This window comes from Mirounga leonina, unplaced genomic scaffold (genome assembly GCF_011800145.1).
Source record: "Mirounga leonina isolate KUSES-001 unplaced genomic scaffold, KU_Mleo_1.0 Mir_168, whole genome shotgun sequence".
In the NCBI taxonomy this organism is placed as follows: Eukaryota; Metazoa; Chordata; class Mammalia; order Carnivora; family Phocidae; genus Mirounga; species Mirounga leonina.
This window is the reverse complement of record NW_023270426.1, coordinates 40,243,200-40,258,749: the sequence shown is the minus strand read 5'-3', so window position 1 is coordinate 40,258,749 and position 15,550 is coordinate 40,243,200. Positions and strand designations below refer to the sequence as shown.

General features: G+C 34.3%; 2 protein-coding genes across 9 annotated transcripts in view; one reads left to right on the top strand and one right to left on the bottom strand.

The window, feature by feature from the left end:
* SGTB (small glutamine rich tetratricopeptide repeat containing beta) overlaps nucleotides 1-4,165 on the top strand; it is a 44,136-nt gene extending 39,971 nt beyond the window's left edge. For both annotated transcript variants that reach the window (XM_035014538.1, XM_035014537.1), the window contains one exon: nucleotides 825-4,165. In XM_035014538.1, coding sequence (XP_034870429.1) covers nucleotides 825-936 — 112 coding nt within the window. In that variant the 3' untranslated portion in view covers nucleotides 937-4,165. The remainder of the gene's footprint in view (nucleotides 1-824) is intronic.
* TRAPPC13 (trafficking protein particle complex 13) overlaps nucleotides 4,028-15,550 on the bottom strand; it is a 38,328-nt gene continuing 26,805 nt past the window's right edge. For 3 of the 7 annotated variants that reach the window (XM_035014533.1, XM_035014535.1, XM_035014534.1), the window contains 6 exons: nucleotides 12,898-12,915; nucleotides 10,779-10,912; nucleotides 8,853-9,051; nucleotides 7,604-7,704; nucleotides 5,624-5,774; nucleotides 4,028-5,498 (listed from right to left, as the gene is read on the bottom strand). In XM_035014533.1, the coding sequence (XP_034870424.1) occupies nucleotides 5,391-5,498; nucleotides 5,624-5,774; nucleotides 7,604-7,704; nucleotides 8,853-9,051; nucleotides 10,779-10,912; nucleotides 12,898-12,915 (711 nt within the window). In that variant the 3' untranslated portion in view covers nucleotides 4,028-5,390. The remainder of the gene's footprint in view (nucleotides 5,499-5,623; nucleotides 5,775-7,603; nucleotides 7,705-8,852; nucleotides 9,052-10,778; nucleotides 10,913-12,897; nucleotides 12,916-15,550) is intronic. The other 4 variants (XM_035014530.1, XM_035014532.1, XM_035014536.1 and 1 more) reach the window with 2 other exon arrangements.

The following is a 15,550-nucleotide window of genomic DNA, read 5'->3' as shown; positions in this document are numbered from 1 at the left end:
TATGTATTAATTTAGGTAGACTCATATTTAAAAATCATGTATTCCATATATTAATGTCCCAACAACTTAGGAAACTATTTTATTTGCACTTTTTCAGTACATGTCATCACCAAAGGAACTCCTTGATCTTCTCATTATTTGAGCACACTACCTTCACTTCTACCCAAGTTGCTTAAGATACTCTGCATTTTGAACTGATTTTTGAATCTGTGTGTCATGTTGCCACTGGAAATTTTATATGAAGACACAAGGACCATTTGCTTTTTGTGATCGCAACCACGTAACCCCACTTACAAGATTGCCATTTTTAGAGTGATCTTTACGTGGCATGATTGTAGTGATATGTAACACTTGCAGTTGAAGAATACACATGGAGGAATTTGTATTAAGATTCTTTGCCTTTGTAAAAATCAGTTATGTCAGGTGACATATAGGTGACGAGAATGGGTGTGGCACCTATCATACCTGATGACAAGAAAAATTCCTTGCATTGTATTTGAGCACCTACAACGAAAGCATGTACTGTTCAGCCCTTTATTTGTGGTTAAGCCCTAGTGGGGGTGGATTTCACCCTGATTTCAGGAAGTCACTTTTTACCATGGTTGTTTTGTTTCTTATGAAGAACACTGCACTGTAATAATGCTATATAGAGGTTATTTGTAACTGGAAGATACTAAATTCAGGTTTCTATAAACAGATCTAAGATCTGTTTTTATAGAAAAAGTTCCCTTTGAGTAATACCCACATCCTCTGCAGTTCTCTTTGCATGGGTATGATATGACTACAAGTTCCCTAATTCATACCACTTTGCCTCTTCACTACAGGGGACAGCAGTTTGCTCAGCAGATACAGCAACAGAATCCTGAACTTATAGAGCAACTTAGAAATCACATCCGGAGCAGATCATTCAGCAGCAGTACTGAAGAACATTCGTGACTTGACCAGGGACCCTGGCCCAGAGCACAAATGATTATGGCTCTTACGTGTTTGCTGTAGATAGTGGCCAAAACAAAGACACCTAAAGAATCAGTCTGTCTAGACGATAGGTTTAGCATAAAGACTTGAACATAACGTGACTCCTTTGCAAACAAATGATCAGTAGCCCTGTGGAGTGCCAGTGTAGTACTGGACAGGGTTCCATTTTCAAATCCTCATCATCGTATTTGTATGTTAGACCTAATAGCAGAGTTCATTTATTGAACAGTAAGGCTGTTTATTGGTGAGCTCTCCAGCTCCAGATTCCCGTATGCAAACTTCTTTGAAAGATGGAAATGATGAAGAGGAAAGGTTTCTCATGCTGGTTTAGGAGAAATATCCTGGCCACTGAACAGCGTGTCTGGAGAGAAGAAATTTGTTGTCTAGATTTCATTTGGAAAGTGCTCTCAGGACTGAATATAGATCACAGGGCCAGTACTGTCTTTAATGCTGCTTGTTCTGATGGGTAACAGGGAATACTGAGAGCTGGTGGAAAGCAGCATTTGGCGCAGGGGTTGTTTTTTGAAAAGGAAAATAGATGCTGTGAATGTACAGAGAGTGAAGGTAGGCTGTTCAGGTTTTCTGCATAGTTCTTAACTCATCTTGCCTGCAGTTTGGTCTTGATAACATTAGCATGGCCAATTACTCTAAGAACATAATAAAATACATTTAGAAATCCTTAATGGTTCTTTAGGTCCTTTGTATAACTATTCCGTTTAATGTACACAATTTCTCCAGTGGTGCCCTTACCATGGAAACTCTCAAATATATTTACATTTAAATAAGCCAGTGGTTTGACCCTCAAGTTAAGGATTTTCTAAGTGGCATTTAATTATGTGCATATAAATACTGATTTTTTAAAAACTCACTAATTATTTGATGGATTAAGAAAAGCTTCTATCACTAACATTGCTTGTTCATGTAGACCTTTGCTGTAATTTGGCTTGGCATGTTGCTTTTATGCTTAATCCTAATTTGATGCAATGTAAACATAACAGGGGACTTAAAATATTTCACTGAAATCAGAATTCATAGTAGTTAATGAAGAAATGTGGCATTAAGTATTAATGGCATGGCTTTAACTACAATGATGGAAAGACCATTCTAACTGGAATTTCTTTTGTTAATTATGGAATTGGTAAAGTTGGGTGAACACACAATTTCACAAGTGTTGTGAGAGACAACTGAAAAAGTAATACAAAATTAAGTTAGTAATACTCATGATGATGAGGGCTTTACTATAACTATTGTCCTCAGAAGACCTGGTATCTGTAAGTTTAAAAACCAACTTTTCCTTTCTTTCCCTTGTGAGATTAGAACAGTGGTTCTGTAATTTCATTGTAAGAATTCATTAAAAATGCAATTTTAATGTGTCCTGTAGTAAGGCCTAGGAATCACCATTTTAAATAGCATACCAGGTGGTTCGGATGTAGGTCCAAGGACTCTAATTTAGAGGAATGGTTAAGTTAGAGACTTCTCCTCAGACCAGCAAATGCATGACTGCCTATGTTCACACTATAAGGAAGACCCATATAAATCTATAGTTCTGGCCAGAGAAGAACAGGACTTAAAATTTTAGGCCCTCTGAATGAAATCTCCTATATTCCATCTAAGCCAACTTAATTTTTTATAAAGTTAAATTCAAGTTCTAGTGTTCAAGTGTTTGTTATACAGAATGAAGTACTGACTATTCACATGAAAGGTAGGGCTGTTCTGGAAAAAAAAAAAGTGAAAGGTGATCCACAATTAAAAATTAGCTACTCTTGGGGCACCTGACTGGCTCAGTAGGTAGAGCATGTGACTCTTGATCTCAGGGTCATGAGTTCATGAGTTCAGGCTCCACGCTGGACATAGGGCTTGCTTAATTAAAAAAAAAAAAAAAATAGCTACTCTTATCCAGTGGTAAGAAAAAGTTTCTATCAAAACTATCTTGAGTGCATTAAAATGCTTTTATATCAATAAAATTGGTAAGCCTCTAGGTGACTGACTAGGAAAAAAAAGAAAATACAAATCAACAGTGCCAGAAGTGAAAGGGGATATCACCACAGCCTTCTGGACTTTACAGGGATAATCAGAAAATACAATGACCAACTCTAGGTCCATATACTGCACAACTTACATGAAACATTAATTCCCTGTAAGATAAAAATTACCAAAGCTCAGTGAAGAAACAGGTATCCTCCAGAAGAGCAAGCTACGGGCCCAGATGATTTCAATGGTAAATTCTACCAAACATTGACAGGAGAAATACTATCAATTCCACACTATCTCTTTCAGAAAACAGAAGAAGAGGAAACACTTTCCAACTCATTTTATTTAGCGATTTACTGATACCAAAATTGTTATAACACATTATAAGAAAAAACACTTTAAAACAATGTCTTGATTTGCTAGTATCTATAGTTGAGGTAAGCCATTCTTTTTACATAAAGAGCTGGTATATTCCTTCCATTTCAACTTTCTAGTTTGTTTCTTGGTTGATATACCACCTATAACAAATTCAATCTAGGTATACCTTCATCACTTTGGAATCACTGCAAATTATTTCAAGGAAGTTTTGTGCAGTTTGATTGTGCTAGCTACTCTTAAAATTATAAGGGATGCAAGAGGACATGAAAGTCAATCTTTATATATATTCTACTTAGGAATGATTGGCTTCTGTTAACCGCACTTCACTGTAATAGCTGTGGCTGTCATGATGCTATGGAAAACTTAAAAAGTCCTTTTTATGCAAATGACATTTTCATTTAATGTGACAAACTGTTTATCTAATTTTTATAATATGGTTTAAACAGATCCTAAGATGACATTATCTAACCTTTATTTAAAGAATGGACAATGTGTATCATAAAAGAGACTTTGTAATTAAATCAAATTATATAGCAGATTCCAAGTGACCATTATATGTTACTTTTAAAATTTGGAACAATGAAACAGAAGGTTCAGGCATGAGAAGATGCTTAAAAAAACAATCGAAATACACAGTGCAGTGGATATATAGTCTTATCATTTAATCATCCTTACTCATTCTGGAAGAAACACAGACTTCAGCTTTATACTGCTTCCACTTTATTTTGCACAGGTATTTCATTATTAGTGCAACTTAAGGGGCAAATCTCATTCTGAATATAGCTTTACTCTGGACCAAATAATTTGTCATGGCAATAAATAATTATGCATTTAAGAAAAACCAATTTTTGTATTTGACTTAATGCACTCTAACATTTAAGCAATTATATTTACATCCTTGAATTTCAACTTAATGCACTCTAACATTTAAGCAATTATATTTACATCCTTGAATTTCAACTTACCAAAATAAGTTTTTATTTAACAGCGTAAGCTTTTGGTTTCCTTACAAAATATCGAAACTTATGTATTCATGTTGCAAACTTGTTTACAATCTTAACTTTCTTACTCTTTTGTTCCTGGAATAAGTAAATCACTGTGATTACATACAGAGACAGTTTTATAGTATTAATACATGATGTAGAGTTCAAAATCAAATAGCAGAGGTGGAAATCCTTTAAACATGCCTTATGAAAATAAGGGGCTTATTTTTCAATGTGAAAAAAAACCCAGGACTTTTTGGCTTAGAATTAGAAAATTATCAGGATTCTTAGTTAAAAGTTAACAGAGTAATCAACAATCCAAGAAATTAAACCAATTCTGATCCGCTGTTAGTAACTGAAATTTAGACATGTGTGTTAATATGTAACCACAAACATAGGTACATACAAACAGAATAACTGAAAATTGAGGAGAACTCATACTGTGTTAGCAATATCCTACTCTCATTGTCTTAAGCTTTTTCTGCTGACTGAGGAGTTAGGGAAAAAACTGGGGTTAATTGGAAAATTTTAAATAAAGTATTGTAAGAATCGAAAGTTTTAAACAACTGTATCTTTTGGACCAAGGTCAGCAAACGACGGCCTACAGGCCAAATCTGGCCAGTTGCCTGTTTCTGTAAACACTGCCTGCTCTTTTTGCCTCCTGGCTGCTGACCCACTACAACAGCAGAGTTGAGTATTTTCAACAGAAACCACATTTCCTGCGAAGACAAATATTTTGTATCTGGCCCTTTACATAAAATGTTTGCTAACTCCCCGTTCCAGATACTTGCTAGGGACAAACAGCCTCAAATACAGAGCTTTTGGAGAACAAAGTCCAATGGTTATCTAAAAATGGAATAGGCTGAGTGTAGAAAATGTACAAATGTCCACTCAGAATATAACTCACAAGATAAAATCCGTAGATGGTTCTTTTCAAAACAAATATTTAATATTTTAACTTTGGCAGGAAAGAAATTTAAATAACAGGTACTTATTTTTGTTGTAGACTTGATCATTTCACAAAGGTGACAAAAATACAGAGAGTTCTGTGAAATTCAATGAAAAGCATAACACTGGAAATCTTCAGCTCTCCACTTTAATGGCCGAAGATACCACACAGACCTGTGCGATGTCATCATATTCATATGTTCTCTTTAAGAACGTGTCTGTTAGTCTTAAGCCGGAGACACTCTATTGAGAGAAAGACAGAGGCATGAATTTTCATTCATTGGTAATTACCAGAGAAAATGTGGAAAGAGTCAATGCCCATGGGTTAATAGTCCCCAGATACCGAAATGACTGAACAGAGTGCGCACCTGCAGTCCCTGTACTGAAGACAGCAGAGTAAGGGCAAGGCAGAGAGAGGAACTGGGATGCAGCTTTCCAAGCTGTCTTCCTGAAATGCCACACCAGTGGAGAGAATTGGTATTGCACATTTCCAAAACCAGATCCATAGTCCTTTCACTGCTGGAGGAATCAGAAAGACAGGAATAAATCTTGTTCCTTTCACAAAGCGGTACTTGGTGTTTCTTCCCTAGTGCCAGTGAATTTGTTTTCAGGGTATCCATGAGAATAAAAAGCAGAATCAGAAATAAAAAGCTGTAATTATCATTTTTATTTCACTGAAGACAGAATCAGGAAAATAAAAGGAGATGGCATCTTCTAGGGTTTAAAGTGGCACTGAGATTGATCTGCCTGACTGGATATAAGCCTTCTGGTTCTATTATTGAATCCTGGCTCCCTGGTGCTGATCTGTTAACAGCTCTGCCATTTCTCTGGGAGACTTCCAGACACCTGTGTCTAATCTCGTTATGTTTTCTATTTCTGTTAGGTACTCTACAGAAAAGAAAAAGATAAACTGATTCTTTCTGCTATTTAACCTATGTTCCTTTACCATGCAGATAACACAGAAAATGACAAGATTTCTAAGTAAATATTATTCAGGTTTGTTCACTGGTCACATGATAAGACTGCTTCTGCTTATAAGTGATATCACCAGTTTAGCTTAAACATGTTAAAAAAAACTTTCAATGACGGCATACACATTTTTTTTTTTTTTTTAAATAACCAAGGCTCAAAGTAAATTATAGGCCTCTGCTCTACCACCATTTCTGGCAACTTTCAATTGTTTTAACTCTTTTTCCTCCTAATTGGCTCCTTATTTTGGCCATTAATTGATTTGCTACACCTCAAAAAATGTAAGCAAACAAAAAATCCAAAAGCACACCTATACACACAGGGTCTTGACCCTGTGCATGTTGCTGTTTAGTGAACTTCCATGATGTGGCAGGCAATGCTTTTCCAATGGCAGGTAAGACATGATCCCTTTTATTGAATAATGCATAATCTAGTAAGGGAGGGACTATATAGCAATATATGAATGTCACTAAAAAACTATATAAAAATTTGCTAGGACAGAGAAAGGAATGGTTAACTGCATGGGAGGGTCGCTAGCTTCAGAGGGAGGAAGGTATTTTTGTAATTCTGAAGGCTAAATATTTCCTATATCATAAAGTTGGAGTGGAAATGGAATTTTAAAAGATTATATATTCAGATTATGTGGGATGGGATTCATCACTGCAATAATTTCAAAATGCCCCAACAAGTAATAATACGAGTTTCACTACAAGTGACAGGACTGGAATTTAATTCTCGGTTTTTCTGGCTTCAAAGCCCTGTGCTCTTTGCATCCCAACAGCTAGATTATACTCTATTATCAAGGCCCTATTTTATCTATGATTGATCAAGCCCTTGTATTAAGTTCATAACCAATTTTTACTTTCTTAATGCTAAAGATACAGTTCAGGTATAAGTGTAATTCAGAAAAATCTATCTTATTACATTAAATCTATAATGTATTATTCCATAAAAATGTGCCTCATTCATGCTTTAGTAATCTGAAGAGTGAGGAAGTGTAAACAATGAAAAGAGCATGGACTCTGAAGTCAATTAGACCTGGTTTCAAATTCTGGCCCCATCTTTTCTAGCTCTCTCAGCTTGAGTAAGTCACTTCACCTCTGAGTTGGTTTTTCTCTTGCATAAAATGCGAATAGCTAGTACCTACCTCACAGGGAACGATGCATGAATGAAATAAAATACAGAAAATGCCCAATAAAGTAGGACCTCAAAAAATGCAATGTATACAGCTACCAGATGAAGGACTTTACAGTATTTAACACCAACATAAGAGAAGGCTTACGTCAAGAGGAAACTTAAGACAGCATACTCAAAAGGCATTAATTCTCTTTGATGTAGGCTAGGAGGAAAGGACACCCATCCACAAACACTGCCATTACCTGCAGTTTGTTATTTTACAGGTAATATGAAAAGGTTCTTCTAGGTTTACGGTATCTGGGATTGCCTCCAAAGACAATCTAACATCTCCATAACCTGGAGCCTAAGAGAAAAAGCAACAGAGTTAACATACATCTATTATAAAACCTTTCCACTTTAATAAAGGTACCCCAGTAGCACATTCACTCCTCAACAGCTGGTACGTCTCCAAGCTGATGTTTGGAGAAAATACTTCCCAGTCATTCTATTGTTCTCTGTTCTAACTTATTTTGCTGCTATTGCCTGTGGAACAACACTATGGACCCTGACTGTGTTTGCGATGATTATTCCATGTTCAGCAAGGATCAATAGGTAAAATAGTAAAGAAACTTCAATAGGTCTGATCTTAAAGGGATGCTTTCGAAAGATCCTATAGCTTATACATACATGTAACTCTAAAAACATAAGGTTATTGCCTAAACAGATAGAGTAAGATTGCTGTGAAAAGATCCAGGAAAACAAACAAACAAACATGTCCATCCACAAAAGACCATAGAAACATCAAAGCTTGGAATATCCATGGCAAGATGATAGCTAATGGCTATATTTTAAAATAGGCTCAGTGATAATCTTTTTTCCGCCCCCACTTATTACCTGAAATAGTAAAAGAAGAGTAATTTTTAAAGAATATATCACAATATTTAATATTCAGTATAAAGGGAACATTCTGTAGCATACTCTCACTAGCACAAGAGAAAGGACTGTAGCCATCCCTACTTCAAGAGCAGAAATTAGGTAAAATATTCAAGTAATGCTTATAAGATAACTTTAACAGGACTCACTTTCTGAATTTCAGATGACTCAGATTCTCAAAGTCTTTAAAAAAGTATGAACTGAGTTGGTGAATGTAGTAAGTCCAAGAGTTTCAGGACATTGCAAAAAAAACCTTTAACGTAGTGGAAGTCAGATGAACAGTGAGCATGAGATACCACAGGAGGGAAAAATTGGTGAGCAGTAATTTAATTTCTATTTGGTAGAGTAACAATCCATGTATTATGGATAAATTAACATTTGAACATTTTTCATTCATCTCAATACCAAGTTTCTACCTAGAGACCAGTAAAATTATTAGTCTTTTATCTCTTATTTATGGATAATATTAATGCCTTTTACAGCGCTGATTTTTAGTGATGCACCTAGGAAAATTTAAGCTGTTCTAACTATCTGACCCCCAAACACCAAAACCCCTTCCAACGTTTATTCTAGACTCACCATTCGCTGAAGTTGGCTGGTCTGTAATCTTCCCCTTTCACCTAGATTTGTTTTCCACACTATATCCAATTTTCCAATTACTGTTACTCCTTTAATGATGCCTGCTTTTTCTGCAAATTCCTTCTTGGGTTTTAGGCAGTACAAATACTGGCGTGTATCCATGGGCTGCAAATACGCTCTTGACCCAAACGTAGTTACACTGAGAGGGGTGGAGAGAGAGATGGAGAAAATTCTCTAGTGTCTTTTAAAAGAAAAACCATGGCTGTGATTGTTCCTTTGGACAGGAACTGAATGATTTACCATCCAAATATCTTCAATAGAAGAGATCAGTGGTTTCAATACAAATGAAAAAGGACCTGAACTGAGAGGATTTATTTTTCTTTAAATTTTTCAGGTGACAGGGAAAATCTTTAAGTTCCTTATAATAGAATGCAATATATTACCTAAAATACTGGATATGTATCAATTACCTGAAAAAAATGCAACAGAAATCAAAACCTAAAGTATTCTGTCCCATTTCTCTATAATTCAAAGAAAATAGTTTGGAAAAAGAAACATACCATTGTAAACGAAGTGATCATTTTTTAATGAACTAAAAGATCAGGGGAAGACTAGAAAGTTACTGTTTTCCTCAGGGGGGATTTGGAAGGCTACAAACTTTACTGAATTTAACCATCATAATAAGATAAAAAGTAAATGTTTCATTCTTGATGACTGAAATCAGGTACTTTCTCCAGCTATTACCTTCTTATCCATATTAAGGTCAACTTTATATTTATTTATTCTTCCTCTTTTAAATCACCTACAGAAAGACATATGTATTTCATTTTTGTAAAAAAACTAGATCTATTCCTATGCCCACTCCTTTTAATGCTGACCGAATATTCTTTTTTTTTTTTTTAAAGATTTTATTTATTTATTTGAGACAGAGAGAATGAGAGAGAGAGCACATGAGAGGGGGGAGGGTCAGAGGGAGAAGCAGGCTCCTTGCCGAGCAGGGAGCCCGATGCAGGACTTGATCCAGGGACTCCAGGATCATGATCTGAGCCGAAAGCAGTCGCTTAACCAACTGAGCCACCCAGGCGCCCACTGACAGAATATTCTTAAAACTCACCCTTCACCTTTATCCTTTCTAACCCCTCCATCATTCCTTCCCATGCCTCAATTTTATCATTTGCAGGAAAGGATGAACAGTTTCAGATTTACCTCACTGAATTATAAAAATTAAAAGACAGTGCTTCCAACAGCAAAACATAAAATGCAAATGGCTAGGATCTTTGTACTTTTCTGTGGAGGGAGGAATGAATGGGTGAAGCACAGTTGAGTTTTAGGGCACTGGGACTATTTTGTGTAAGACAGTAATGGTGATTACATGTCATTGCATTTGTCAAAATCCACAAAATGTAGGACATGAGTGAACCCCGAATGTACACTATGGACTGTAATGAATAAAAGTTATCAATACTGGTTCATCAACTTAACAAATGTGCCACATTAAAACAAGATGTAAATAATAAGGGGACTGTGAGTAGAGGGAAGGGCATGTGGGAACTCTGTTTTTTGATCAATTTTTCTGTGAACATAAAACTTCCTAAGAGGGCGCTTGGGTGGCTCAGTCAGTTAAGAATTTGCCTTTGGCTCAGGTCATGATCCCAGTGTTCTGGGATCCAGTGGCATGGCAGAGGGTGGGGGTGGGTTGGGGGGGGTCCCTGCTCATTGGGGAGTCTGCTTTTCCCTCTACCCATCACCCCCTGCTTGTGATCATGTCTCTCTCACTTTCTCTCAAATAAATAAAATCTTAAAAAAAAAATTTCCCTAAGAAAAATACAGTCTATTAATTAAAATACAAATTACAAACCATCCAAGAATAAAAGTGTTAGGAAAGTTCATATACTTAAAAAGAAACACTTTGTAATTCATATTTACCATTCTCCAGCTTGGCTGACTGAGTTTAATTCTGCTACGTTGTACATTATCGATGGTTCCAATGAAACTTTCTCCATAAACATGGGTGAGGTTGTAATATTCTGAATCTGGGCTTCGAGAAATACTTCATCAGTCTGAGGATATGAAAAAAATATCCACCAAAGTGTAATGGTATTTAAAATATTTACCTCAACAAAAATACCTGATCTATATGAAGAAAAAATATTAACCACAACTGTGATTAGTTCATGCCTGCAAATCAAAGTTACCATAATTAATGCAAGAAAAGAAATCTTCATCCTAACGTAATTAACAGGGGCAAAGTCAAGTGTTAGTTAACTGATAACTTGTCAAACAATGGATGGGGGATAACTGTAATATTTTTTGTATCAACATCCAAAAATTGTTATTTTACTGGAATTTCATTCACAGATACCCTAATTCTTCTAGTAAGTCATTAAAATGTTAAAATACCATTTAGTAAGATGAATATACCTATGTACCTATCATTTCAGTGATATGTTAATATAATTAGGTCTCCATTATTATATATAATATATATTATATATTCTATCATAATATAGTTTTCAATGGTCATATTATTTCAGTTTAGGAAGTATAGGGACCACTAGTACAGTGAATAATCAGTCTATTCTATAATCTTAAAGGATTTAACTTTTTAATTAAAGCAATTTGTTAGTGGTCATTAGTGATTTCTTGGTTCATTTAAAATGTATACTTAGGGCTAAAAAAATGTATGTGAATTATACTTGACAGTCATAGAGCTCCTAAATCAAACAAGGTATTCTGTAGCCTTAGACAGATTTGAAAACTAATGCTATTCAGCAATATTTTAATGAGTGGGTAATTTATGTACTTCTATACAAAATTTTTATTTCCTAAAATTTAGGGATTAAATTTAGATTATTTATATTAAACATCCTTCTTTTTATGTGATTTGGCTTTTTTTGTGTATAACTGAAGGGTAACAGAGAACTTGGTTCATTTTCGAAATAAACCTATATAGAAAGTGACACACTAAGGATATTCAATAATTATTTTGTTCAAAAGTTTCAGAGTAATATATATACGGAAATAAAAAAAATAAAATATGACCCAAGAAATCTGGCACTAATAAACATTTTAAACATTAAATCCAGGAAAATGGAAATCATTTGCAAAAATGTAATGATGAAGTTATAGTGTAATGTATTATATCATCTAAACTAAAACAGATTCTTTAGTTCTTGGCACATGTGCTCAAATGAAAACTGAAATACAACGATTTATCATTCTAAAAGAATGTGCCACTTAAAGGCATTATCCTGTTACTTTTTCTCAAAAAAAAAAAAAAAAAGTAAATATATCCCATCAATCCATTGCTTTTAAAAATATAACCACAAGCCCACATTTCAAATTTAAAAATGCAATTTTCTGCTTAAATTTAGGAAGAGCTTAGATAAAATGAAAGAAAAACAAGCAGCATAATGGAAAATTAAGTTAGTTTGAACAGTTAGTACAAAGTAATTTGACACCTGAAAAATTAAGAATTCTGTGCTACAGCAGTTGATGTTGTTGTTATGTAAGTCATATATGATAAGCAAATGCTGCTTATATTAAATAGAAATTTGAAAATATGACTTTAGCCAACTTGGGGACATTTGAGGTTCTTCCGTTTACTAATGTCAAAGGGCCAACTTTACCTGACCCAGACATAAAACTAAAACCACTGTGCACTTGAAGATAAATTTCAACTAGAGAGTTTACCTCAAAGAATTATAGTAAAGAATCTTAAAGGAAAATGTTGAAAATCCCAAGGCTATTTTTAACAAGGTTAACATGCCTCTTTTAAAAAACACCCAAAGGAAAAACACTAAAAATGAGAGCATAATTGTTTCAATATGATAATTTAATCTTCAATTTAATTTTTCCCCAGAGAGGAAGATAATCAATATAATATAAAAAGTACAAATTACATACATCTTTTAAAGTCACAATAGGTGGTATTCACAACTAACTTTGTTTTTCCACTATGTTTTGTAAAGAGAGATTAATTAGGCAGAGTCAAAAAGTGGTAAGTAAGAAAAGCATATAAATTTATAATAAAAAATCAAATTACCACAGAACTGAGGTCACTCTAATGGAAAAATAAAAAAGAAAAATTAGAAAAATCAGAATTAAATGTTAAAGAAAAAGAATAACTAACTTTAAAATAAAATGCATTTCTGCATTTTTTTTTAATTTTCTAAACAAGACAGCATTAGTAAAACAAAGAAGTAAACAGAAAGTAACAAAGAAATACGACATCATTTTTCTAAATACGTGAAACTGCTATGGTTAAATGAACAGAGAACATTCTAGGTGAAAATTTAAACAGGAGCAAATATTCAAGGACACATTTGGGTGAGAAAGGTATATCGCATGCCTTTCTAGTTCTAGAAATTCTTTACCTACACTGTAATTCTTCATGGATTACTTAGGATGGTTGGTTATACACTCTCCTCCACAATCAGAGTAGTTATACACTGTACTGTACAGCTTCTCCTAAATTTATCTACTAATGGAAGCATTTTTTCAAGGAGCATCTTCAGTGATTAGAGTTCCATGCATTACTCTTCAGGAAATGCTGGGCTAGACCACATCAGACAACTGAGAGTTTATTCTTTTCTTGTTAATATATTTTATAGGTTGTTTTTTTTTTCATATATACTTCTAAGACTACTTATTCATCAAGGCTCATCTCAAATGTTACCTCTTTTGTCCAACCCATTGCTAAAAATATTTTTTCACCTCTGATGTTCCCGGAGTCTAAGTATACTTTATGATCTATGGGGTGGTGCTTACATTGCAATTTTCTCATGTTTGTCTCCTCCACTAGATCTAAGTACCCTGAGGATTGGGAAGATGTCCAGTTTATATTTATTTCTCTCTAGTACCTGGTATGGAGCCCTGTTCCCAGCAGGTGACCCAATGTTTGAATCCTAGTTGCTAATGTCACCAATCTTCTTTCCTATTTTAGAAGATTACAACAAAGTTTCTCATAAAACTTGTTTTCCTTTCAGTGATTCACATATTACTAGAATTATTAGGAACAGTGTAAAAAAACATGTTTGAGATCAATGTGGGGCTAATAAAAGTCAATGTGTAAGAGCTATGGTACAGAGTAATAAACATCACCTACTGGTATCAGTGTGGTTTGTGAACTCCTATAATTTACCTGAATTTTCTAGTTGGGGTCAATAGAATCTGCTTGGTCCTACAGGCTGAACAGTATTTGTTTGCCTAATAGGTAATACTGAATATCCTAGAGACCCTAAAAATACTATTTGTTTGCTCCTGGTTTTTAAAGAAATCTCTATTTTCAAAGGTTCAGAATTTCACAAATTTTTTTAGCTGATGTTTGTTGGCAAAGATTCCAGATTCTGTTTATAATGTTAACTGAAAAAAGCAGCAAACTGTTACTATGATTAAAAAACCAGTATTAAACATAAGTGAGTAAAATCTGAAAGAGAATATGAATTAATGAAAAGTCCATTATTTTTTTGGTGTGGTAGAATTGTGGGGTTTTTCCCCCTTCCTTTTGGGGAGTATATCACATTTATAATATTATTCATGGAATTAGTAATTTAAAAAACTGCAAAAATCACTCTGAATATTAGTGTTATAAAACTGTTTGACAAGTATCTTAATGTACCACCACATTTGCAGCAAAGAAAACCTAAAATAGTTTAGTATGTGCCTTCCTAGGAGTCAATTATAAGAAAAAGACCTCCTACAGCCCTATTGGCTTCTAATTTGCAAACATACATATTCTAGCAGAATAGTTACCTATCTTCCTTCATACTATGGATGAACTCTTTCCCAGCAAAATGATAAATTAAGACCACTTAAAATTCAATAAGCGGAATAGCTATACTATAATTAATCAAAAGTAGTCCAGTAAAACAAAAAAGGCAGAACACACATGTAGTATGGCAACTCCCTTACCCCCTGAAATGTTAACTCTAAACATCTAGTAATCCCCTTGATGAGACTGTATCCTCCCATGAAATATGTATATTCTTCACTTATGTACTCAATATTCCATGTGCATTTGTAATTCTGTTTAGAATGCCTTCACTGCTTTGACACTTTTATGTTTCCAACATCTATTATTTCCAGACTCCGCTCCAGTTCCCCTTCTCATCTTCTCTGAAGACTACTGTAAAATCTCAGCCCCAGACTTCCTATAGTACTTCAAATTCACTATATATACTATACTAGGTAGTTTTATTACTTTTTGCACTTTTTTCTTTTTTCCTGCTCTACTGCAGGTCAGATTCCTTATCTTAGACACCTCCTGGTATGCCCAGTTGTAGTACAAACTACATTGAATAAAAACTCAGATGCTGATGGTAAAAATACATACCAAATTTGACATGGTACTACAAATTTCTGATCATTTGGTTTAGAGTAATAAAGACAGAATTTTTATTTTAAAATATTGTATTTTAATATTTCTGAATTTATCACTGTGGTATGAAAGATGAGATTTTTGCAGGAGTAAGGGGCCCATTAGGAAATCTGCTTTTTGTGGAACTCTAGAAGCCAAGATAAAGTAGAATTTTTATTTTATATTTTTTTAAGTAGAATTTTAAAAAAGAAATCCGAACAATAAAACCTTCCTTCTATGGCAAAGTCTATTTTATCTCTTTTGTTCGAATAGAAGATAAACTTCTATTCTAAAAGTTACCATATTTCTATTTCTGCCAAACTTGTTTCTCCCAAAAAGT